We start from the raw sequence: 26991 nt of genomic DNA on the forward strand, positions 1-26991 counted from the left end.
TCTGTAATTGACAGTGCCACTGTATTTGAAATTACTTGTTAAAGGCTGAATTACTAAAACTTCTTAACTTAGTTAAGTGCTGTTTTTCTATGATAAAGTAACAGTGAAAATAAGTTGGGCTCACAAAACACTTTTAAATTGCTTAGTGTAGAGGGTCCCCTGTTGTGGGCGGGGCCGGTCTCCCTCGCTGTCAGTCTCCGAGGGAGGCCACACCTCCTGGTGCCTGCACCCTGTGGGGAGCCCAAAAACAAAAGGGGACCATCTCCTGTCCTTAGCAGGGCGAGTCCTGGTTTCAGGCCCTGGCCCTTAGTAGGGCGAGCCCGCAGTTCAAGGGCCTGACCCTTAGCAGGGCGGGCTGGCAAACAGGAACAATCTCGAGCCCTGCATAGGGTGAGCAAGCAGCTCTGAGGCCCGGCCCTTGAGCAGGGTGGGCCGGCAGCGGGGAAACAGCCTCCAGCCCCAGCAGGGTGAGGCAATAGCCCAAGGCCTGGCCCTCAGCAGGGCAGGTAGACAATGAGGAAAACAGTCTCTAGCCCTTGCGGGGCGAACAAGCAGTCCCAAAACCCTGGCCCCTAGGCAGGGTGGGGCAGACAGCGGGGAACAGGCTCTGGCCCTCAGCGGTCGGAGTAAGAAGGGGGGAGGGGGACGCAGGCCCACCCCTCTCCACTGCGTCCCAGCACAGGGACAGTGAAGGGGTGTCCCGTCACTGGATCAGCGAGGCTCCAGTCAAAACACACTGCCTTAGTGCGAGTGCAAGCTCAGCCAAACTGTAGTCGGCTACCCCTGGGCTACTTCCTCCCACCCTCTCCCTAGAGTACCTGGTGCCTGGAATTGTACCCCCGCTCCTCGGGGTACTCTGCCCAAGGGAAGTTCCAGAATCCCTGGGCTTCGTCACTCAACGACAGGTCCTGAAACTCTTCGGACTCGTCCATGGAGGGCAGCTCCTCTAGGTCCTGGGGCCTCCTCTGGCCCGCAGGGGGTTGGCGGCTTGGGTAGCTCTTCCAGGTCGCAGGATCCAGGAGTCTCCTCTGGCTCACCGGGCTCAGGAAGCTCCTCCGGGCTCCAGGCAGTGGGCAGCTCTGGCAGCTTCTCTTTTGGGTAAAGGTCGGGTGCAAGTTCAGGCCCTGGCACCAAGGGAGAGACGTCCTCCTTTTTCTAACTGAGCGGCAAGGCCTGCTTCCTGTCCCTGCTTCTGGTGAGGTGTTGCTGTACTCCTGGGTTCCACCCCCCAGAGGGGGTTTGGCTCTCCCTCGCCGTCAATCTCCAAAGGAGGCCACACCTCCCAGCTACACTTAGGCTTATATTAAATACTGCCTTTTCTTGTCATAAGGAATTGCTCTTTTTCACCATTTCAGAATTATACTAATAAGGCTGTAAAACTTAAGCACAGATTTGTCTTCCAAATCTGCTTTAAATCTAAAGCTAAAAATGAAATCTTTACCATTTGTAAATGAATGTTTGTTTGCTTTGTGGGAAAAGAATAGCATGAATCAAACCATGTTAAAATGTTATGAGAATTAAATATCACCATTTCCAAATCAATCTCAACTCTGAAAAAACTAACAAAAGGATTAATCCTGTGCAATTAACGGTGATGTGAGTTTTACTATAAAGACTTCAGTGGGAGCAGGAACAGGGCCCAGTTGGATCTGGATTGCTCCTATGTTCAATGAATCTCACTTAAAATACACCCTGTTACTAATGCTTGGCTTTTAGTGGTAACAGTTTGAAAATCTGGGCCACATTTAAGGCGACACGATGTTATTGAGCTCACTTTCATTGGGTTGGCTTCCATTGGCATCATTAGCATCTATAGAAGTCCAATCTGTATTGCTCAAGTTTCATTGCTATCCAGCACTAACTGTATTGAGACTAAGCATCAGCTTTGACATCTGCTCTAAAAATAAAAAGTTAATTTTCATTATATTTATATTCAATTGAGAATAGAGTAACTGTCTTGGAAGGGAATTAAGAGCATTTGTGTGTTTCCATTTTATCTTCCCTTCATGTGGTTCTAGGAATTACCCAGCTGACTGGTGGACCCCTTTTCTACAGTGGTATAAAAATAACATTCTTTCCTTGGAGCTGTTTTATTACTTACAAAAATCCAATTGACTGATAGTAAATATTGTGATTATAAATTACAAATATATTATGCTTTCTAATATATTGATTATCAGAGAGACAGTAAACATCTATAATTTACAGGCCAATGCAATATTTAGTAGTAATATAATTCTGACAGTCATTTTCTTTCAAAACAAGAAGTTACACATTCTTTCAGTGGATTTCACAAAAGATAAAAATGAATAATCATTTTTTAAAATAAATCACAGTCCTGCAAAGACATGCTTAGCTTTACTCACTGTGAGCTGTCGCACTAAAAGCAGTGGGATAACTCACTGCACAAAGTTAAGTATGCTAGTACTAGTAGCCATGGAAGTAAAGTTAAGCACATATATAAGTCTTCGCAAGTTCAGGCTCTGTGGGCCTAATCATGCAAGCTCTCTGAATGTGAAAGTCCCAGTGAAATCAATGGGAGTTCTGGGCATGAAGGCTCATAGGAGCAGACCCAATCATGGTTCCACTTTGATTTTTCCACACGTTTTCTGCAGCTGTGTGCGTCACAAATATATTTTTAAAGTTGATACTATTTAGACCCCAGTCCTGTAAACTGAGCTGAGTGTGCAAACCCTTAAACCTTCCCAGAGCCCTAGTGAAGTCAGTGAAGCTTTGTATGGGTGCAGAGATCTGCTCATGTGCTTCATCTTGCATGACTCGGTTCTTGGTTGCACATCATTATAATAGCTTTCAAAAAGATTTGGTATGATTTATAGTTGCCCTAATTTATCTGGAAATATGGAACTTAAATCAGTAGAAATTAGCATAATTTAAGTGGTGCACTTTAGCTGATTTTAAAAAGTAGCATGAAGTTTTGTAGCAAATCCGAATAGTTAAACATAACTAAGGCTGGTTGTGTGCGATGGCAAAAAGTGAGAAGAATCATAGTTTACAGAAAGAAAAATCATGATATGCAGGGCAAAATGCTGGCCTGTTGAAGGCAAAGGCTTCATTGACTTCAATGGGACCTGAATATCACCCCCTGAGTTAGTTAATTAGTTATGGGAAATTGAGAGGCCAAATATCCTTTATTTTACAATATTTTTTTAAAATTTAGTAATAGTTTAAAGCTATTTAAAAATCCCATAGTCCACTACACTGGCCGTATAAAATATATATAAATATCAGCTGACTGGCGAGATCAAGAACATGACTTTTTGTGAGAACCCTAAGTCATGTTTTTTATTATGAAAGTGAAAAATATTCTGTCTTAATTAGTGCAATCTATGATGGTTTAAAGCAACAGATACCATTACGTACCTGCTAACTCTGAGAGAAGGAACCATAACATTTGTATATGGTATTAGTTCTGGCTCTGGCATCTGATTCAGATTTGATTTTAAGCGTTTTTTTTATTGTAACAGTTTACTATTGACCTCATAATTTATGTACTAACGTAATGTGGAAAATGAGAGAAATACAGTACTTGACTGGTATTGCCACTCTTAGGTGCATGATCCATATTTGCTCTTCCTTCTTCATCTGTTGAACTGTATGAAAATCAGTGACATATATTTAATGCATCATAATAATGCCCAACAGAGACTGACACAGCTGAACAGATTGAGATGCAACCCAGACAACATTGAGAGAATGCCTATAGGGAGGAAGAAGCAAACTGAGGAAATGGCAGAAATTATATCAGTATCTTGATTAATGGGGCATGTCTTGGATTGGTTGGGGGATTTGTTGGATCCTGAGATGCTTCTGAATGTCCAGGTAGAAATTTAGATAAGTTCCCTGGGCAGACTAAGTAATACTCATTCCTATCATGCACTTGAGAGAGATCTTACATTCTCTCTTGTGAATTTGAACCCTCCCATTGTTATCCATGTCTTTGATATCAGGTTAATCTACTGCAGTGCTATAAAAAGAAGAGCATCATCAGGTCCTTGGTATTTAATACCTATTCAGATGTGGATCCCTGGAATAGAAACTAAAGGCTAATTCTGGTTCTCTTCTGGTAGAATAAATATTAATACCTGAAATGAAAGGAGTTTTTCTGAGAGAGCCTCTCGGAGATGCTAATCTTCTGCATTTCCTCTAGAACTTTTTGATCAAGGTGGCCTATGCTGGAGTCAGAGTTTTCCTCCTCTTTTAGGTCAACAGAATTGTTTTCATCCTAGGAGGGAAAGAGTGGGATGATACCTGTTCAAGATTTTCCTCCTTGAAATGTGTATTTTAAATTAGACTTGATGGGCTGTCATTGCAATTGTTATAGTTTGCACATTGTTCAGAACCATTGTATTGTCATCATTTGGGTTCTGTTGAAATAATTGGGCCTAAAATTTTATTCTACCAGTGAGCTCAACTGTAAAAACTCTGAAAGTTCATAAGATGTCACAAAATCTGTAATAACAAATACTGATGGAAAAAGGTCCAAAAGGAAACAAATTAATTAGCCTAAACAAAAGGGCCTGCTGATATGGTTAGAGGGCTGTTCAAAGCATGCTTTGTAAAAACAGATATGGACCCAGAAATTAACTAACAAAATTGGTGTCAGATATTAGGCCTAATTAGTGGACAAAATAATGATGGAATGGGCTATTCCACCCAACACTTGCTTCTAAGGACCTTAAAGAAAGAGAATTTGGGGGAAAATATGGAAGAACAGACAGAGGCTACTAGAGTGAGCTTAACCATATGGCTTCCATCCCCACCCTCTCCTGGGACCCTGGACCTTCTTCATCCTAATCCTGAGGGACGGTTTGACCAGACTGGGCCAGAGAGAGGGACCCAGATCCATCGTTACCTCTACTGGCTCCAGCTGAATCCCAAACACTAAATGGGATGAATGGGATCAGATTTTAACAACAACAGCTCCAGCTCATCTCAACTATGTTCTCTTTTATGCAAAAGGACGGTATACCATCTAAGAGACTGTGAAAAAGGGGGGGGTTCCTTCTAAAACTCTCTCCAGCTAAAATGAAAGTGAACAAGAAATCTTGTTAAAATGAAATTTATTTAATATTTTACATTTCAAATACTTCAACTGGTTTTCTTTCTTTTCTATATCTTTAATAAAAATTTGAAAGGATTTTTAATGGTGTGTTTAACATGGTACTAAACAGGCTGAAGTCTCTCTACACCAAACCTTGTTTAATACTGTTTAATGTTGAACGGTGACTGAGTTATGTTAACACCTTTAGCCCATCTGCCTTAATACAACAGTTCATAAGTCCTCTAGATGCACTATGGTGCCAATGGAATATTATTTCATTGAATTATGTCAACAGAAGTGCATGGGACAACATCAGGTTAATGGTGTTTTTGAATAGGCGATACTGTTCGTTGAAATTGTATATGCCATTCAGAGTAAGTGTGAAGGCTAAAAAAGCTGCTCTGTGTGAGCACTTCCAATTTTTCTGGGTGGATTTTATGCTAAGGCACTAATTAGGGCAGGTATTGGTAAATCTTCCATAACATATGATTTGACAGTTAAGCTCCATCTTTATTATTCCAATTCTAAATCTTTGGAGCAGACTGCCACTCATGGTTAATTATTTTGCTAAATGAGATTTGCCCCAAGTCTCCACGATGGCATGTGTATGCAAGGAAACCTTGTAGCCAGAATTCACTACCAGTGGCAGCAAGAGGCCTCTGGAGTTTTTACTACTGTGTCATCTGACACTAGGATACACTGGTGGTGAATAAGGCTATAGAGTTTGCTAGTATAGACAGGCTATAGAAAGTTGGGTGAGAAACTCTTTTTCTGAATCCTTTACTAATCTAAGTATTTCCAAAGATGTTTAAAGGCTGTTTTTTTATCCAGATTATTAATTTTACATGTCACGTTTGGGCTAAACTGAGTTAAACATCCAATTTACAATCTTTTTCTAAAATGGGGTTTAAAATGGAAACAGAAACTGCCGCCTAACTAAAGAAGCACTTGAGTTTTGCTACATTAACAATTTCACCAAGCTCTTACCATCTGCTCATGCACATCAGATAATGATCCAAAACTCAGGCTATCAGATACAAATGATAATGTGAACTCCTCTTCTGACTGTTGCTTTTCTAATCCACCTAAAATACTTGTTGCTGTCACAGATGACACTGAGACACTGTCTTGTTCATCATCAGACGTTTCAGATATAATGTTACATTGTTCTTCTGTAAAGGTGCAACAGCAATGAACCTTCTGTGGGATATGTGCCATTTGCCAATCACCTGGGTCTGTTAAAATAATATCATTTGTATGTACATTATTGATAGCACCCTGAACCTTCTTGTCTCCTATGGATTCATTCAGTGTGAAAAGCTGGTTAGATAACGGTTGTATACTTTCATTTTCTAAACTTCTGTCCATATCTTTAGGTTCAGATGCAGTTGAAGTAAGTGATGCATCTTGCTCCATTTCCAAGCAATCTTGATGTAAAAAGGAAGGTGCTCCAAATGTGACCCTAGGAAGGTGTTCTTCATTTTGATTCTCTTGAAGATGTGTCACAGTCCCTAAAGGTTTACTTTCTAAGGCAATGGTTTGAATTCCATATTCACTTGTCATGTTGCAACTATTCAAGTTTACACAGTTACATTTCTGTTCAATATTTCTGGAAAACTGCAGTGGACCTTGGAAATGGACTTTATGGGACTTGGTATTTTTTCCTGTAGCTAATTCACAGAAAGATTTCTTCTTTTTTTGGTGCTGGTTACTTTGAGTTCTCTGATTAAGGCTGCTACATGAGTTTTTTTGGCTGTGGTGAATGCCACAGTTAAAAGCCACAACAGAAGCTGTTTGTTCTCCAGTGTTTTCATTTATCACTGGGGTTTGTGCATTTGTCACCTTAGCAATTGAAATAGTATGATTTATTTTCTCATTTAACTCCTTGTTTCCTTCACTATTTCTTCTTTGTTTTTGATGTAGTGGCATATTCCTGGAGTTCTCCATTGGCCTTCTCTGTGAAAGCTTGCTAGACTTAGTAACTCTGATGCCTGAGTGCTTTCTACTAGGCACTTGGGGTGACTTTTGTCTTTTGAATTCAGAAGACTTACAGAGCCCTGTAGGGATGCATTCATTTTTCTGAGAGTGAGCAAAACTCATCAAGCCTGAAGTACAACCAGTACTTGACTCTGTATCTTGGCATTCACCCATCACTGAAGAGCTGCACAATGCAGAGGTCTCTCCTTCATTAAGCACATTTTTTCTAGAGGCTTTATTTCTGTCAGCTTGGTGTGCATATGAGTATGTGGTACTTAAGTACAATGAACTTAAATCAATTGCTCTTGTAGAAGTTTTAGAATATACACTCTTATGTTGCGATGAGTTACTGGAAATGTTAGATGATCTCTCAACTCTGACCAGTCCATTTAAGTTTCTCATGTTTTTTTCTTTCTTGCCTTTGTTCATATCTACAGTATTGACATCATATTTTAAAATGACTACTCATATTTCAAATGACTAATTTAATATTTAACAAAAAAATCCCTCATTCCCAACCACTTTACTGTTGTTTTAAAACCCAACGATAAAATGGATCAATCAAATATAGTCTACTAAAAGGGAATGGAAAAGTCAAGAAGGAAAAGGACAAGTTGCAAAGTAGATAATTAGAAGTCATGACAAGAATGGACAAAGTGTTTGTCAGAGAAATCAAGAAGAGAATGAACTTTCAGAAGAGACGAAGAAAAACTGAAGTAAAAGAACGAATCACAGGGAGCAGTACAAAGGAGCAGAGCACATATTAGGAAGTAACAGAACAGGAAAAGAACCTCTTGCAATATGTACTTCAGATAATATGATGTCAGACCAAGACGTGTGAGTGTTTGGGTCTGTCAGAAGTTTGGCAACAAAGGGTATAGCTACACAACAGCTGGGATGGTGCTTCCCTCTTCAGGCAGTCAGATACACACTGGCTCTCTGGTTGAGCTGGCATGCTAAAAATAGCAGTGTGGCCATGGTGGGTATAGGCAGCAACTGGGCTAGCCACCTGAATATGTACGCAGGGGGTCGGGCAGGATTGTATGCTGGTGGTTGGTCCGAGTCGCTGCCCATGCCACCATGACCATATTGCTATTTGTAGCACTCTAGCTTGAGCAGAGCTAGCATGTGCCTGTCTATGCAGCTGCTATGCAGACACACCCCAAAATAAAAAATACCAGTTCTTTTCCTCTTCTGCTTATCTGAGAGATGGATTCTACACCTCCAATGTTTTAACAGCAGAGGTGTAAAAAGCACACCTGGAAAACGTAACAATAATTTGCAAACTTGCAATTGTGTTTAGAAACAATTTCAGTATCTTCCTTCTGAGACCAACTGTGACAATAATTTAGCCCTGCTAAGAATCGAAGAATCAGTCATGCATATTCAAATGGCTTACTTGGTTATTGTTTAAGAGATTTTTTTTCATTGCAGGCAACAGCTGTATAAGACATGGTGAAAAAGACTGAACAGTATATTAAAAATGCAACTTACTTTTCCCATAGTCATTTCTTGGATCTTCTAGGATAAAGTCAGCATTTGATTGTTCTAACTTGTTAATTTCCTCTGTACTTTTAAAACAGAATACATCAATGCTATGAAGTATAAAATAACTGCTTAGAAACAAAATCAAGACAACTTGTCAGTACTTAATGAGATTTCTAGTCTTGTTCATTATTTTTCCAGTCTGTTTTCTAATCTCCCTATCAGATTCTCTCTCCCTATACAGTACTGCACATTGACTGTCTGTCAATGACTTTATTAGGATGTAATGACTTTTCTATCTAAGAACTACTATGATTAGGTTTGTTTTATATCTTTTACTGCTCTGTATGGTAGCTATAACACAGCATAACAAAAATAAGTAATTTGGCATATTGATTATTTCTCAGTCTCTGAAAAGGATAACTCCCTTAACCTCAGGAGGGCAAGCTTGGTTCTTTGCTTTCTATTAAGAAACTTGTTTTCCTAAAATCAAAATCTCATTTAATTATAATTTTTATGCAAATCAGACTAGACTAGACTAGACTAACTTTCAGTTTCTAAATATAACTAGGCATTACAATAGGTTGAAAACCAGTGCTTGCTGAATTGAGCAGGCCAGATCAGGCACCTCTCTGCTACTTCCAAAGAGGAAAGAGTGAATTCTAATACAGGATTTGGGTTAGATGCCACATATCACAAGTTGCATACAAAGATGATTTAGCCAAATGATTTGGGAACCTGAGAGTACTTCACATAAATGGGCGTTTGGACAGTGAAGGACATTGTTACAGCAGGGGAAAGATCCTTTTTAATTCCCTCCCTCTGCTCCCCCCAATATAATCAGGGTTTTGATAAACTAGGTACTGTACTATGGTAGTAAATGTCCTGATTCACTGAATAATTTAACAATCCCAGTGATTTCTGTACATCCCAACTACTGTATAAACATACCCACTCATGCAGTGTATGAGATCACAGCAGGCATGCACAGCTTTGTCCCACATATGGATAGGATCTATCCTAAGTATAGTGATTTCTTTAATATCAATTGAATGTTATATAGCCTGCTTCTCCTCTCTCTTTATCCCGGTGTAAAAGAGATATAGGTCCAAGGAAGTCAGTGGATTTACACTGGTGCATAATTGGTCTAAATGAAAGGAGAATCAAGCCAGTAATGATCATTTTTAAAAGAAACGCAAATAGGTGAACTAAAATAACAAGGTATGTGAAATATAGGGCCTACAGAACTTGAGCAAGTGCTTTAAAAACCTTATTGGAGTCTAATCTCATGCAGAATTTTTCTAGATGACATCCCCCAGTACAGTAAAACCTAAACTTTTCATGCAACAGTCAAAACCACAATTGCATCCACAGCAGGCAGTTGGTCACCACCCTGCCTCTGGTGCCTAGGTTCCTCCATTTGTCTGCACGACTGGCTGTAAGTTAAAGTGCACCATTTTGCTGTGTGTAACCACAAGAACTTGATCAACCTGTGATCACTGCATCAGGGCATGATTTTCTTTTCAAGTTATTTTGGTACTTGTGGTCTGAAGTTAGAATGTCAGACAGTTTTAGAAAGAGGAAAGATCTGTGTTGCTTTAGCAATGACTGATTAGGGTCAGACAGTGAGCATTCAAAGCTTCTCTGAAACGTGGGATGATCTAATGCAGAAGTTACGTAGTTTCAAAAGGGAGACAGTGAGGACCATATAAAGATTCTCTCTTACACACATTTGCTATAAAAAATCTGAGCCTCTAAAACTTTCAGTAAGAGGCCAGTCCTCTGCATTACATTTGACATGATCTACCATGCTTGGAGAGACTTACGGTTTTGAGAAGTCTCTCAGTAATGCTGCCTTTCTATAGCTGGCTCCTTTTATTATTTATAAGAAATATTATGGATTAAAATACTCCAGTCGAACATTTTTCTTCCTATTGTTTTGATAAAGTTTGGACAGCACAAATGTCAGCTAGTCTGATAACACAAATAGGGTAATTTAACAGAAAAGATTCAGGTAACTTTAAAAATTAGAGAAGGATTTCGTTATAACTTTCTAACATCTGCTACAAATTTCCAATCTGATCCTCTAAAATGTGACAGTGCAGAAAGCATTTAAAACAGTGTAAAAAGCCACAGAGTAGAAAATTATAGGCTAATATAATTTCACTCATCTGCCCTGCTGAAAATCTCTCAACTTTTCTCATACCTCTTAGCTTCATATTCATGGGGATGGAGGGAGATCACAAGGGGAGGTGTACGCTGCTTGCAGCAATGGTCCAATCTCTGAATATTTTTAGCTTCTTTCCTTTTCTGGGGTGAGACACATTCTGGCTTCTTTATTTCCTCTGAATTGATTTCACAAGTCTTGAGAAGACAAATGTAATTATATTAATAGAAATCTTTACAAATTGAGTTTGCTACAGGTAAGCTATTTGTTCATAAACAATTCTCCATACATTTTGTAGTCAGCAGGAGCAATAATAATATTAACCACTTTCTGTCTTCCAAGTGCTTACATTTTATCTATTTAATCATTACACCATCCCTGTGACATAGGACATCACTATTCTCACTTTCACAAGGGGGAACTTGTAGAGGCAGAGAAAGAGAGAGTATGCCTTGTTTAATGTCTTAGCGGGAATCTGTGTCACAGCCAGGATTAGAACTGAGGAGATCCTGGCTCCTGGGCCTGTGCTCTGCCCCCCACTAACATCCCAGGCCTGATTTTCCTTTAAAGTGGGTTCAGGGAATTTACACTCATTTACATTTTAAGGCTACTTTACACTGTCAGAGAATTGCAAAGTGTCCTAGAGACATAGAGTTAAAGGCCAGAAGGGAACACCAGATCATCTAGTCTGATCTCCTGTATATCACAGGCCACCAACACCACCCAGCATCTGTACACTAAACCCAACAATTGAAATTAGACCAATGTAACAGCCCACAGGAGACTATACTAGGAGAATAAGGACAACCCACAGAATTTCAGACCACTCAGCTTAACTTCAGTACGCAGAAAGATAATGGAGCAAAACAAGCAATCAATTTGCAAACACTTAGAAGATAATAAAGGTGAAAATAATAGTCAATATGGATTTATCAAGATTAAATCATGTCAGACCAACCTAATAGCTTTCTTTGACAGAGTACCAAGCCTTGTGGATAGGGGGAAGTGGTAGATGTGGTGTATCTTGACTTTAGTAAGGCTTTTGATATCATCTGACCTTCTCATAAACAAACTAGGGAAAGATAGCTTTGAGGGAGTTACTATAAGGTGAGTGCATAACTGGTTTGAAAACTGTTCCTAGAGAGTAGTTATCAGTGGTTCACAGTCAAATTGGAAGGGCATATTGAGTGGGGTCCCGCAGGGATTGGTCCTGGGTCTGGTTCTGTTCAACATTTTCGTCAGTGATTTAGATAATGGCATAGAGAGTACACGTATGTTTGTGGACAATACTAAGATGGGAGTGGTTGCAAGTGCTTTGGAGGATAGGATTAAAATTCAAAATGATCTGGACAGACTGGAAAAATGGTCTGAAGTAAAAAAGATGGAATTCAGTAAGGACAAATGCAAAGTACTCCATTTAGGAAGGAACGATCAATTGCAAACATACAAAATGGGAAATGACTGCCTAGGAAGGAGTACTGGGGAAAGGGTTATGGTGGATCACAAGTTAAAAATGAGTCAAGAGTATAACACTGTTGCAAAAAAAGCCAACATCATTCTGGGATGTATCAGCAGGAATTTTGTAAGCAAGACACAAGAAGTAATTATTCCTCTCTACTCCATGCTGATAAGGCCTCAGCTGGAATATTGTGTCCAGTTCTGGGCATGGCATTTCAGGAAAGATGGGGACAAAATGGAGAAAGTCCAGAGGAGAGCAACAAAAATGATTAAAGGTCTTGAAAACATGATTTGTGAGGAAAGATTGAAAAAATTGAGTTTGCTTAGTCTGGAGAAGAGAAGACTGAAGGGGAGGGAGACATAACAATTTTCAAGTACTAAAAGGTTGTTACAAGGAGGAAGGTGAAAAACCTGTCCTAGTTAACTGAGGATAGGACAAGAAGCAACAAGCAAGAGAGATTTAGACATTGGACATAAGGAAAAACTTCCTAAATGTCAAGGTAGTTCAGCACTGGAACAAATTGCCTAACGAGTTTGTGGAATCTCCATCATTGGAGGTTTTTAAGAACAGGTTAGACAAACACCTGTCAGGAACGATTTAGTTATTACTTAGTCCTGTTTTGCGTGCAAGGGGGTGGACTAGATGACCTACTGAGCACCCTTCCACTTCCTATTCTCAGCCACAGTCAGAGAAGAGGAGGGACCGTGGTGCACCAGGCCCCCACAATGGCAAGAAAATGATTAAGGGAGATATACCCAGATAATCCTAACAAGTGACCTGTGCTCACACATATAAATAAGAATCAGGCCCTCTGCGCTAACATATATACACAATATTCTACATTGGTCAGATTGTTTGATGGGAACGTGTTATGGTCAAAAGTTTCACACACTAGTGCCTAACCTTATGCAGTTCCATCAATGAATTGATTGATGAGGTGCTGGCTTCAAATATCAGCATCTCTCACAATCATATCCCTTATTTAGATACTTAACTTCACATGGGTGTGATCCAAAATCCATTAAATCAGCTGGAAAAACTCAGATTCATTTCAACAGGCTTTTATCAAAAAGCCTGTGTTTGAAAAGTGTGGTTTTGCTTCTACTGCAGGATAAACATACAAGCCAATATGTTGTTCATGACATTATTTGAAATAAATACCGTACAGAGACAAAATAATTGATAAAATGTTTATAGTTTTCTTTAAATAAACCGTAACTCCAGAGTGTTGCATTTCTGGAATTCAGTAGAATGATAGGTCTGAGAATCAAGGAAGGGGAGGTTTATTTACCATCAAAGATTCTCTCCTTGGGCAGCTCTGTATATTTAATATTTTGTGGGGTTTCTTAATTCTGATGCAAACGGCCCATTTCCTTTTCCCCCTTGATAAGATGGCCTCCTGACCAACTAGTCTGTTTCATTGCAAGGAGTGGAAGGTGATGGGTATTTGCAACTGGAGATGGTCTGCTGTGATTTCATGGAGCAGCAAAAGACTAGCTAAATTCTGTTCTCAATAATATGGTTGTATTTCTGCAATAACTCCATTAAAGTCAAAGCAGTTACTGTAGGTTTACAAAATTTGATCCTTTATCATTGCAATTTATGGGGAATGTCTTATGGGGAATGTGTTGTTAAAGTGCAACAGTAGAAAAATATTCTGTTACCTCTTTAATGATTAAAGAAGTGTGACCTGTATTACTTACAGCTGCAACAATTAGCTTTGAAGCTGATGAAATAAGCCTCATCACTTCTTCTTTTGATGTGTATGGCAGAGGAACCTCAGGTAGCTTGGAAGGGAAGCTGTGCAATTTCTTTGTTCTAGTTGAACAAGAAAGAGCATGTTTTAATCCATGTTGAAAGAAAATTCTATGCATATCAATAGGCTATAATACACCACAGGTGTTTGTAAATGTCAGGAATGTAAATAAACTGCCATGATTTCAAACAGGCAGATTGCTGTGAATATGGAGAAATGTATTACATTATTCTATGAGCTGTTGTGCAAAGGTTTGTATGTTGGACATTTTGAAGCTGTGGTATAAAATAATTGGCTTCTCAATAGTTTGTTTTATTAACAAAATTACAGTCATGCAAAAGATTTTTTTTTACCTGCAGTTATAAACTGGATTTCTGTGCTATGTTTCCAGAGATTACTCTTACATTTATTTTTCTGTTGGGAGAAAAATAGGGTAAACCCAGCACTTGACTGGATCCTCATGGAGGGAGTTCTGTTTTGTATTTTCATACAGGGGTGCTGGAATAATTTGTATCGTGGGGGTGCTGAGAGCCATTAAACTAAACTGGAAACCCTGTATATAATGGAAACAACTTGAAGCCAGGGGATGCAGCAGCACCCCTAGTTCCAGTACTTATGTTTCCATACATGATGATCCATGTTCATGTCCCTATCTTTTCATACATAGATTGCCAGCACACTTCCTGCTTGTGGCTGTTTATCAGCGTTTAGGTTCATGAGTGAATTATGCTTCATAAGGCAATGCCAGTCTAAAGGCTCCTTCGTGCAATTTTCAGATTTTCTCTCACCCCTTTATTCTATGCTCACCATTTCCTTCATATATACTCTTTTCAAGTCTCTCCACAGCCACCACTACAATATTCATCTTCCAGCAAGGAAGATAAGTCAGGGGTACTTCTACACCATCTATAGATCAGAGAGATCCATCTGGAGAGTGGAAACTCATCAACCTGACTTTCTTGAGCTACAGTTACTCCTATAACATACTCAAGGTCCAGTGGCTTAGGAGTTGCACCTAGGTCTGCTGTGTAGCAGTATATTACTGATGCAGATGTGGCCTGGCCCAAGACAGATGCTTAGTAGAATTTACTGTGATTTATACATTACCTTTTTGTACTCCTTAGTAAGATCGGGCAATGACTGTCAGTTACAAAATCCTTCAAAAACAAACAAAACATATTACTGCATTTATTTAATGCAACTCTTACTGCAATCATCATCTTCTTTAGAGAGACGTTAGTAAAGCAGAAAAATTGCTCAAGTCTCTTCTAATTATTTTCAGGGTTTTTCTTTTTTTCAAAATGTTAAAACAGGAAATTTCTTTATCATGTTGCTTTGTGCTTGTTCATAATATGACTTATTTATTGTAGTGATTCGAGCAGGCCTATCTTCATAGCAGGTAGGTGCTCATTTACAAGGTCAAAGTACATTAATGACATAAAATTATGATAGAAGGGAAAAATTAAAAGCAAAAATTCAACTTTTATGTTAGTATTTGAACAGGAAAATACTTCATATGCATAAAGAAGAACAGTAAGTGTTACTTGTGCCATTTTCTTTTTGATGATCTTCATGTCCTGTTGTTTTTCTGGGTTGCTCTGTAATTTTCTTTCACATTCTTCAGAATTTCCTGTATACATTCGAAGAGATGCTTCAAATTTACAATTCATAAAATTATGCTCAAGGCACTGATCATATTTTTGTTCAGTAATGCTTCCAGGATGCTATAATAAATAAAAATGGTAGAAAATTATGAGTAAAATATGGATATTTACAGAGGGAAAGGCAATCATAATCCATGAAGATAATTACTTATTGAAGAAAGAAGCTCATTTTACATGGTACAGTAACACATAGAAAAACGCATGTCTTAGTCACCAAACTGCTGATTCAGGCAATTACTTAAGAACATGCTTAACACTGGGCATATGCTTAAGTATGTGCCTCTATCCCTTAACTTAAGCATATGTGTTTAAATGTATTTTCTGAACACAGATACTTCCCTGAACCGTTACCCAAAACTGTACTCTTGTGTTTGCAGGACAGGTAAATCATAAAAATAAGTACTAAAACTACTCACTATGGATTGCTATGTTTTAAAAAAAAATCAGCAGTACAATAAGGGCTCTTGTTATACCTTAGTATAGAAAGCATGTTGATGAAATATATTGATTAAAATACTAGATATATTCTACTTAGACAACACCTTTCATCCAAGAATTTGAAAATATTGTACAAGCATTCATTTATTTATTGACTTTCCCATGGGCAAAACAGTGAGTCAATGGCAGAACTGGCAATAGAATTCCAAAGTCCTGATTTTCACTCATGCTTTTCCCCTGACATTATCTAGGGTCCAATCCTACAAACAAACACTTTCACATGTCAGTAATTTTATATATGCAAGTCATCCTGTTGCCCTCAGTGGAAGTACTTGTGCACATACCTATACCCATGAACGTAAGTGTTTGCAAGATCTGGGCCTTCGTCTGTGTTTCTGTATAGCAGATGGAAGATTAATGCAGGCAATTCACATTAACAGAAAATGTGCATGTAAATCTCTGTACAGCAGTTGGAAAATAAATATCACTCTACTGCAAAAGAATTTCTATATATTTTCACAGCAAAAGTTATAAATTTTTTCTCTGACTTCGCAGACATTTCCTCATTGTGTGAGAGGGTGTGACAAACTAACAAGTAATTCAGTGTGCAAAGTACACTTCCTCATTAAAATAAAATACAGTGAAAAACCTGTTCTTCCAAATGACCAGGTCTCCTAGCAGCATCAGTTTACAAATTGGCAAACTATGATGATTAGTTGTTCCATTTGTTTAAAGACTCACAGAAAAGGTTTACATAACCTAGCAAGCCTGCAACATAAGATGTAACCCAAGAAAGAAAAACTTGTCAATAAGGAATGTAGCTTCCAAAGTGCATTTGGAATTGTGCCATTGTGGCTTCCTTACAATTTCCAACCATTGCACTAGCATCAATGCAGCTTCATCAGAGATAGTAATGGAGGCATAAAGGGGGGCTGGCTACTGGGTGTTTTAATCACTGTGTTGTCTTACTCAGCTCAGGAGAGGTCTCTGAGACATGGTGGTTCAAATGCCAGTGGCAACCTTTACCCTGTCTATTCTAACACTCTCACTGTTGCTACCATTGATAGAGATACACAAGTGCTAGTGCTATCAATAGAAAATACTGAGAAAAATGTTAGTGTGGACAAGACCTGGGATTCCTGAATTTTATACCGTTGAACAGCAAATACCATGCTTCCCATTTGGTCTTGGTTTTCCTTGTTTATTTAAAAAAGTTATTTACTTTGTGTTTGTTTGTTTGTTTGTTTGTTTCTGAAAAGGTAAAAATGTTATATAGGGCCCTATCTTTGGGACAGAGAGAGAGTCAGAGTTGCTGATACAAAGGAGAGCTAGAAATTCTCTGATACAAATGCTCTTCTTGCTCTGATGGAAATAAAACATGATAAATATTGTGATGATCTGAGTGGAGAGCTAAAGAAGGCATGCACCACTTGTAAGGATCAGGTCTGGGTCCTGATTGAGGAAAGCGCTTAAGCACATGTTTATGTTCCAGTGACATCACTAGGACTTAAACACATGCTTAAAGACAAGCATATGCTCAAGGTGCTTTCTTAAATTGGTATGTTGGTTAGTTCCTAATCAGATTCCTTATAGGATCCCTTGATATCTGAAATATTAGATATACATACAGATTTGATGAGCTACTACAGTATCTGCGGATAATTTAGGACCCTGGTAATTTAGTCTGTCCAAATGTCTGATGTCTTCTACAAGATACAGCCAAAAGCAGCGTATGCTTCTCAGAATACAGCACACACATTCTACAGCCCAAATTCTGCTTAGATTTAGATCTCTTGCAACTCCACTGAAGTCATTAGGGATGCATGTAGCCCATCTTTAGTATTAAAAGGACTTCAAAACATGACTCTTTGGACTTCAGGTAAGAATAGGTAATTAGTGCATAAGAAGATTCCACTTTTTATGCTCAATTTATTTTTACATGGAATTAAATATTTATATGGATTTGTTTTTAAAAGAACATTCAGTATGGCCATACTGAGTCAGACCAATGGCCCATTTATCCCAGTATCCTATCATCCAACTGTGGCCAGTCCCAGATGCTTCAGAGGGAATGAACAGAACAGGGCAATTATTGAGTAATCTATCCACTGTCATCCAGTCCCAGCTTCTGGCAGACAGAGGTTTAGGAACACCCAGAGCATAAAGTTGCATCCCTGACCATTTTGGCTAATAGCTAATGATGGACCAATCCTCCATGAATGTATCTGATTCTTTTATGAAGCCTGTTATACTTTTGGCCTTCACAACATTCCCTGGTAACAGATTTCACAGGTTGATTGTGCATTGCATGAAGAAGTATTTATTTATGTTTGCATGAAACCTGCTGCCTGTTAATTTCATTGGGTAACCCCTGATTTGTGTGTTATGGGAAGGGATAAATAACACTTTCCTATTCACTTTCTCCACACCATTCATGATTGTATAGACCACTATCACATCACCCCTTAATCATCCGTTTTTTAAGGTGAACAGTCTAAGCTTATACAGTAACAGTGTGAATATTTTAAGGCTAAATAAAACATTCAGCACCTTCACATGTGTATGTGTTAAACAGGCAATCAGCCAATTACAGTATCTAGTATGTTCTCTAGCAAGGGACTGGTCTTGCATGGAGGAAGACTTGATGATGTGATAGACTTCTTTCCATTATAAACTACCACAACTCGAAATAGAAAATAAAAATAAAAGCATACATCTTCTAGTGACATTAATGTTCCTCAATTTCATTTGCTTTAAATCAGGTTTTAAAGGAAGAGACATAACAACAGTAACTAGGTCAGACTCATTTTTTCAGCATTTCCAGGGCTTCATTAGCTCATGGAGACAGAGATCCTGCACTGACCTTCACTCAGGCAGACTCCTGTGTCTGCACAGAGCACCACTGATATTATGTTGCATCTCGTGTTGACTTCAGTGGAAGTCTGCATGGGCTCATGGATCCATCAAGGCACAGTGCAATGCCCGATTGGAGCCTATTAGCCCTTTTGAAAACAATGTGTATTTCAGTAAACACTTACGATATAGAACCTGGAACTTTCAGTCTCATTCCTCCTAGCTCCAGATAAATCAAATCTATCTTCTTTTCTTTGCACATCAATGTAATATTTTCTAGACAAAACACATTTTCCAGTTTCAGTAAAAGAAAAATAGATCTAATTATAGTATTTCTAAAGTGGGATGGGCAAACCTTTTGGAGTGTGGGATCTTGTGAATCTCTTGCCCATTTTTAGATTTGTAAATCTCATGTTATCAGGCTATTTTAACTCTAATTTAAATCCACCTTCCCACCCTCATCCACAAAAATCTAGTTTTCTAGCAAAAAAGAAGCCTGTGCTATTTATTAGAGACAGAAGCACTCACTTTCTCAAGCTGTCCCTCAGAATCCAACAAAAATGTTAAGCTTGCATGAACAGGAGCCCCAGTACATAGTTATACAGAGAGGCAGTGTTATGAGTAATATTGGATTCTTACACTGTCCCCTTTTTCAACTGCTCCCTAAGCAAAATGCAAACCCAGTAACATTTTACTTTGAGCTAAACTATCAAACAGGGTTAGAGACAATTTGCCCATTCCTGTTTCTAACTCAAATTAATCCTTAGCCACTTACTTCCCCCATCCCTGTTCACCCCTCTCCTACTCACCACCCACCCGCCTGTCGGTCTTCTAGCAGGCACTAACCACCCATTCCCACTCACTTGTTCCCGCTGTACTCATGCACTACACCTGTGCACTTCCCTTACATACTCATGTATCCCCCTATGTACTCCAGGCTCGTGCACAAACCCCATAGGTATACACTGTTCACCCACAGATACCTCCCCATATCCAGGTACTGCCCATGCACCAACTGTAACGATGTAACCCCACATTCCTGGGTAACCGCATGGTCCCTGTATCTGCAATTATCTTATGCATAAACCTGCACTCCCATCCCCATGTATCCCTGCGCAGCCCCATAGCCACTCCTCACCCTATCCTGTGCACCACCTTATTCCGATGCACAAACCGTGCACCCTTAAGCCCATACTCCCTGCACGAACCCCCCCCCCCACACACACCCATGCGTTATCCGATTCCCATGGCCCTCCCTACACCCATATATCACACCATGCTCCCCCCATACTCATGCAATATCCTTGCCCGCCGTACCCCGCAATCCCAGTCCCACCCTGTATACAAGTCCCCACACCATATCCAGGCACTCCAGCCATGCCCTCTCCTGCACCCCGCATCCCCATGGAGCCCCGTTCCCGTGCACCAGCCGCCGCCCCTTACAGTCTATGGGCCACGGAGCGAGCGAGGCCCCTAGTGGAGACCCGCTCTGCCATATCCCCGCAGCAGGGAGTACAAGACAGCTTCGCCTTTTGGTTGCCATAGCAGCCATAGGGACGCTCGCCTGTAATTGACAGCGCCTGTCTTCAGTGGGAAGGGGGCCTTAGGGGCCGAGGAGCCAATCAGAGAGGCAGAAGGGCGGGATGACTTCACGCCAATCTGAGCGAGCCTTTACGTCTTCGCCGCGCGTCGAGGACGGAGGCCCGCCAGGGTCAGGTCGGGGGGGTTATGGCGGCAGCCGGGGCTCCGGCTGTGAGGGGGCTGCGCGTGTGTTGTCAGCGTCTCTGCTACGGGGCAGGTACGGAGCGGCTCCGCGCGGGGGTAAGCCCCCCTTTCACCTGGGATCACCCCCAAAACCTTTCGGGGTCACTGCCCCTAGACCCCACCCTCTCCCTGGAGTCACCCCTTCCCCCGTCCCCTTCCGGGGTCACTGCCCCTAGGCTCCCCTCTCTGCGGTCATCGCTTCCCCACGTTCCGTCACCTTCATGGGTCACTGCCCCCAATCCCCATCCCCTCCATGGGGTACCCTCTCCCCCCATGCCTGTCATTTTCTGTGGTCACTCCTTCTCCCCTACACTCACTTTCTGAGGTCACCCCCCATACCCCACCCTCTCTCTGGGGTCACCCTTTCTCCACTTACCCTGTCACCTTCTGTGGTCACCCTTTCTCCCCATACTCCACCCCTATTCCTGGGGTCACCTCTTCGTTCCTTACCCTGCCACCTTCAGAGGTCGCCCCCCATACACTCTCCCATCCCTGGGGTCAACTCTTCTTCCCATATATTATCACCCTCTGAGGCCACTCCCCCATCCTCTCCCTGGGGTCACCCCTTCCTATCATACTCTGTCCCCTTGCAGGGTTACAACTGTCTCCGCCTTCTCTAATCCCACCCTGCAATCACCTTCCACCACCTCATCCTCTTTCAGGGTCATTTATCATCTCTGTGCTTTATCCCCACTCCTAGGGTCATCTGATCTCCCCTGAGGCTAATCCCCCATATCCCACCTTCACCCTGGGGTCATCTGTCCTCCGTCTATGGTAGTAGAGTATTATAGCTCATTTCAGCTGTATCTCTGTTTGACAGGTTCTGGAAGAAAGTGGAGTTTACAATCAAAACAGACTTCTTTCAGATTTTGTAGTACTGGAATGACCTTGGACAACATCAATAAACCAGCCATAGACCGCATAATCAGGGTGGATCATGCAGGGGAATATGGGGCAAATCGTATTTATGCTGGGCAAATGGCTGTGCTAGGTAGAACAACAGTAGGGCCAGTCATTCAGGTTAGTATGTGTGGATCTAATTTCATCTTATTTTTATGCTTCTTATGCAAAGGCATGTTTTTTAGCTGACGTACAATAAAATAAATTACAAGGCTATAGTCTAAGGTTTGTAATATTTACCATAAAACAACTGGGCTTACAAAAGTTCTTCTTGTGGTAAAGTATAAGTATGACACATAACATCATAGTGATTGGATTGGCTGATGAGTGAATCATAGACATGCAGTTGTTGTAGTGGTGTGACAAAGGCATCATCATTCTTACGTTGTAGGTGTCAAGAATGCTATAAAATAAGACTAATTTTATATGAAAAAAAGGAATGAGGGAAAGCTGTAAAATAACTTTTGATTTTCCCTTTCTCCAAAATGTTAACTGATTACTGAATATAAATAAGTGTTAATAAAACCTAAGATTAAAGTTTTAAGAAATCTGATTAATACTCTTCCTCTTAATTCCTCAACTTTCGTTCTTGCTGCTTTTGTTGTCATCATTTCCTAATTCTTCAGTCCTCATAGAGTTTTCTGTGTTAGACGGGACCTGAATATCTAATGTAAAAACAGGCAATGGGGAAAAAACACATAACCTATACCCTCCTGCACATCTCTGAGGCCCTCTTAATGCATCATAGAGAAGAGAGAAGTCACAAGCCAATTTAATTTATTTTGTAGATCACCTTTAAAAATCAAAAGTAGCATGAGCTGAAGTTAACATCCATTGAATTTTTTCTCTACATTTATAATTATATTATATTATAAATACCTTATTTTCTATTTTTATGCTTTTCTGTAATTTTATTTCTGTTGCAGCAAATGTGGGATCAAGAAAAGGACCATTTGAAAAAGTTCAGTGAGTTGATGGTCACATTTAGAGTTCGACCTACTATTTTATTGCCTTTTTGGAATGTTGCAGGGTTTGCTTTAGGTGAGAGCATGTTCTTATTGATATTCTTAATAATGTAGGTTTGGAATGTGTTGTTTGAATTAATTTGTTTGGTAATTACAGGTGCTGGAACTGCCTTACTTGGAAAAGAAGGTGCAATGGCCTGCACTGTGGCAGTGGAAGAGAGCATATCGGAGCATTATAACAATCAAATCCGAACACTAATGGAGGAGGATCCAGAAAAATACAAAGAATTATTGCAGGTATCTGAATGTAGTTTAAAGGTATTTAACGTACTCACTGAACAGTATATTGAGACAGTATTTTTAAAATGACATAAATAAGAGATTTGGATTTGCAGCAGATTAATTTCTCACTGCTAGTTCAGAACACTAAAGGCTTGAAACACTCAAGATGAAAAGTATTATTTCTCCAGTAACTATTGGTATTTTCTTTTTGATGCGTATTAAATGTCAATATGTGAAACCACAGCTTTGGAACCCATTTCTTGTAGTTGCAATGTGTATTTTTGGGAGGCAGAAGAGGCCGCGTATGGTGCCCAAACATTTTAATTACTTTTAATTTAAAGGGAGGGATTAGAGAAAAAGAAAATGAACTAATTGTAATAATGTATCATGTGTGCATGCTTTGGTTATACTGGTTATGACAGTATCATTGCCACTCCAGATACTTTGCACGCTTTGAGAGGAGCTGATCTCTCATCTTCACTTATTCTAGAAAAGTGATTCCTAATTCTTTAAAGCTCAACAAATTTGGGCTGCAATTTTGCATTGAGCTCCCAGTGGGCAGACTACTGTGCTTGTGCATAGCTCTGTTGATTTCAATAGGGGTCTACCTATGAGGAGCTTGTTGTAAGTTCAGGGCCCAAGAACTCAGCTGTATCAACCCATTGAGCACTACTGCCTGTTCAGTTACACATATTCTGATCTGCAGTGGAGCTTGGGTTGCTCCAGAACCCAGTCTCATAGTCCCAAAACTGGGATTTGATGCAGCCCAAACCCTGTTGCTGATTAGCATCTATGTGACTGAGTGATAGCTGAGCTGTGTGCACAAAAGCTCATAGCTCAGGTACCTGGTTCAAAAAGGCTGGTCTGTGTACCAATAAAAAAACCAAGACAAAACAACCACATTGAATGCAAGAGCAGGAGAGAGAGTATCAAGAACTCAAATTGTGCAACAAAGTAAAATGTTTTAACTTTGATGTCTGAGCACGTCTTTAGCAAGAGTGTGTTTTATTTTTCTTTTGATTTATACAAATATAAAAAGAGGAGCCAATGCAAAGCCCTACATGAGGAAAAGAGTCATGTATAACAGCAAAATCTCACACCATTAGTTCATGTTTTGCTAGAAGATATTCAGTTTAATAATTTCTGCAATCTGTACTTCAGAAAGGAGAAAATTTTGTGTCTTGTACTCATCCCATAGCCTAGTCCTAGTTCTCTTTCTTGTCTAGGGTCTGATCCTGCAGGTTGTTCCATACAAGAGAACACTTGAATCCACCAGAGTCTCATGGACATGCAGATGTCTGTTCCCGTGGAACAATTTGCAGGATTGGGCCTTATTTTGTAAATGTAATAATCCTGGAATGGCTGTTGTAATGTTACTTGGACTTGTCATTACATAGGTTTCCTTTTAAAAAAAAAAACTGAAAAGAAATATTAGTTTGCTAACTACCATCTCAGTTTTCTTTAGAGATTTTTTCAGAATAACCTAGGATTCAGGAAGTGCTCTAAATATGACAGGAAAATGCCCTCAACAGTTCCAGCCTGGTTTCTTATCTAAAATCAAGTGTATTAGTGGTGTAGTATCTGATCACTGTCCCTCGAGCCCTAGCCCACCATTGTTTGCAGTGGGATGGATCTATGATCTTTCTCTCTTCATGTCATTACCTATTATGATCCTATAGCCAACATATTCACGATAGGTTATGACATTTGGATATGACAATCATTAATGTTGCCTCAGACTATAATGACCCAGGAGGAGAATACATACAGATTTCTATATACCTCCAAAACATAGTATGATCTTGTTTATTTCAGAAACTCTTTCCTCATACACTGTAGCTATAGGTTCTTTTAATTGGAATTTTGGGGAGAGGATTTTTCAAAAGCATTCAGCTTCCTAGTGATCTTGATCTCAGGTATATTGTCCCTCAAGTGGTGATGTGTCCAGAAGTATATGATTGATGTGTAATTTTGTCATCTGGATGATTGATGTGTAAGTGAAAATTGTTACTAATCTGCTATCATTTCTTTTTAAAAGATAATAAAGAAATTTCGGGATGATGAGTTGGAGCATCATGATGTAGGGCTTGACCACAATGCGGAATTGGTAGGCATAGAGCTTTAATTCATTTCTATTGATCATTGCTATGCACCTTGTTGTCATGGTCTCTCCTTCTCTTTGTGCCAATGAAAGTATAGAGGATGGGTGGAAAATAACAATACAGTACAGTACAGTTTCAGAAGGAAGGTATAAGATACATTGAAGGTATCTTCATCAGAATTTGAAATGATGCTGAATTTTTTCATGTTAATTTCTTAATTCTTTTCCAGCAACTGAGTAGCATCCTGTTATGCTGCTGTTAAAACTACTTCTTTGTTTCTAGCAAAAGTATTGTACTCAACTCTGCTTTTGTTTTTTCAAACTGTAGTTTAATTTGAATTTTCTTAAAAGATCAGAGTAATAAATTAGCATTTTGTCAAATAGGTAATCTATCCCTTTCAACCTTGGGAATCCAGATATCACCCTGGTATACAAAACACAGTTTACCGTATTTATTTAGGATGAAACTCTGGGCCAAATTCTAGCCTTTCAGGATGCCCTGTGAGCTCTGTGTTGTCCCTCTACTTTTTTCCCACCTCTATGAAGGAGAACTGGAATAGTTCTGCTATGGCAGGGAAGGGCATATTTTTCTCACATACAATATATAAAAGAGTTAAGGCTCTTTTTAAAAAAAAAAAAAAATGCTATTTGTCCTGTTCTGGAAAAGCAATATCATTTCTCTAATGTGGATGAAAACAAATCCTTTTATATTTACTATTTTGTTAAATATTAACACACATCTGTTACCACAAATCTATTTTTGTAACTACGACTTGTTAAAGAGATGCTGTTTCCTCTGATTCAAATTCATCTCCAACTGGTAAACAAGAGATCAGGGAAATCTGCTTATTAAACTTGTGTTTCCTGAAGATATCACAGGGCAATAATACACTGTTAGAACTGTTAGTAAAGGTCCTTACTCAAAGACAGTTTTACACACACAGACCTACATCTCTGATAGACTTTGGTATCATGCATCCAACCTAATTATTATCTTTCTTTTTTATAGGCACCAGCTTATTCACTTTTGAAGACCGCTATACAAATTGGATGTAAAGCTGCAATATTTTTATCAGAGCGAATTTAGTGCTCTATTTTTCAATAATATAAGCAGTTATGGTATTAAATTAAGATTTAACCAGTGTACTTGTGAGATTATGTGAAACTAATAGATACTTTATACAGTAACTGACTTTTTTTCTTACTTTTTTCATAAAGGATCTGATTCTGCCAGTCTTACTTATGCTAAGTAGTATCTTGCCCAACAGGTATTTTCACTGAAATTAATTTGACTACTTGTGGAGTAACATACTTACAATGTGAGTATGGATGGTAGAAGTGGGTCCATATTGATTAAATCTAAAGTGAAATTAAAAAGGCCTGTTTTTTTTAAGTCTGTTGGTTTCGCAAATATTCACAAGATGGCAGTAAAGCGTACATATATATAATAGTACCTACATTAAGTATTAGCCTTCTGTACTTGTACAGACTTTTTAAAAAATGAGCTAATCCTCCAATTTAATTTAAAACTGTATGTTTAGCACAGATTGTTTTCTGAGTTTTATTTTCAGGGGAAGTAAATCAAGTTCTGGTAAGAATATTTCCATCAAACTTGTCTCAAATAAAGGTCTCTTTCATTGATGATATGACTTTCAACTTTTTATTTTTCTTGGGCCTAATTCTGAAGTTTAGTCAAAAAATCCCTTTGTCTTGAATGTGTACAGAAGAAGTGAACCCTATATACTTGATTTAAAGCAGGAGACAGATACTAGCTGCAATCAGCAACAGTGTTTCTTGTCAGAATTTTTAGCTCTTCCTGTCTCTTCCCAGTCCTTCTGTGGCATAGATAGAATAGGAACATACCAAGTTTCACAGTGCAAGGGAATAGGGTTTCCAAATATTTTAAATGCACCCTAGCATGGGAGAAATTTAAATAAACCAGACAAAATTATGACTGCATCTTTCACAAGAAGTGAATACTGTCAATGACTGGTGATGACAGAGAAGTACAGACCACACAATGCAGTGAAGCACTTGGTATATCTTAAACTGGTGGGGTCACTACCATTTAATACAGTGGAAGTACCGATTTTCCAAAACACCTTTCTAGAGCCCTGG

General features: G+C 39.4%; 2 protein-coding genes across 4 annotated transcripts; one reads left to right on the forward strand and one right to left on the reverse strand.

Moving 5' to 3' along the window:
- Positions 1 to 2023: 2023 nt before the first annotated feature.
- LOC137155293 (uncharacterized) lies at positions 2024 to 20396 on the reverse strand. Of its 2 annotated transcripts, none has more exons than XM_067551492.1 (10): positions 20305 to 20396; positions 19047 to 19137; positions 15451 to 15630; positions 15014 to 15063; positions 13854 to 13968; positions 10731 to 10888; positions 8534 to 8610; positions 6050 to 7470; positions 4104 to 4243; positions 2024 to 3611 (listed from the first exon to the last, which is right to left on the reverse strand). In XM_067551492.1, the coding sequence occupies exons 1-10, from the start codon at positions 20355 to 20357 to the stop codon at positions 3506 to 3508; spliced, it is 2391 nt and encodes a 796-aa protein (XP_067407593.1). In that variant the 5' UTR covers positions 20358 to 20396; the 3' UTR covers positions 2024 to 3505. The 2 variants fall into 2 exon arrangements, with proteins under 2 accessions (XP_067407593.1, XP_067407594.1); XM_067551493.1 differs by lacking the exon at positions 20305 to 20396 and adding an exon at positions 19390 to 19522.
- Positions 20397 to 20534: 138 nt separating this feature from the next.
- Positions 20535 to 26515, forward strand: COQ7 (coenzyme Q7, hydroxylase). Of its 2 annotated transcripts, none has more exons than XM_067551494.1 (6): positions 20535 to 20659; positions 21446 to 21645; positions 22452 to 22566; positions 22648 to 22787; positions 24811 to 24879; positions 25883 to 26515. In XM_067551494.1, the coding sequence occupies exons 1-6, from the start codon at positions 20590 to 20592 to the stop codon at positions 25958 to 25960; spliced, it is 672 nt and encodes a 223-aa protein (XP_067407595.1). In that variant the 5' UTR covers positions 20535 to 20589; the 3' UTR covers positions 25961 to 26515. The 2 variants fall into 2 exon arrangements, with proteins under 2 accessions (XP_067407595.1, XP_067407596.1); XM_067551495.1 differs by having other exon boundaries at positions 20587 to 20682.
- The last annotated feature ends 476 nt before the right edge of the window (positions 26516 to 26991 follow it).

The sequence above is a fragment of the Emydura macquarii genome, unplaced genomic scaffold (assembly GCF_026122565.2).
Source record: "Emydura macquarii macquarii isolate MOO-44397 ecotype Brisbane River unplaced genomic scaffold, CSIRO-AGI_Emac_v2 contig_1348, whole genome shotgun sequence".
Taxonomy (NCBI): Eukaryota; Metazoa; Chordata; order Testudines; family Chelidae; genus Emydura; species Emydura macquarii.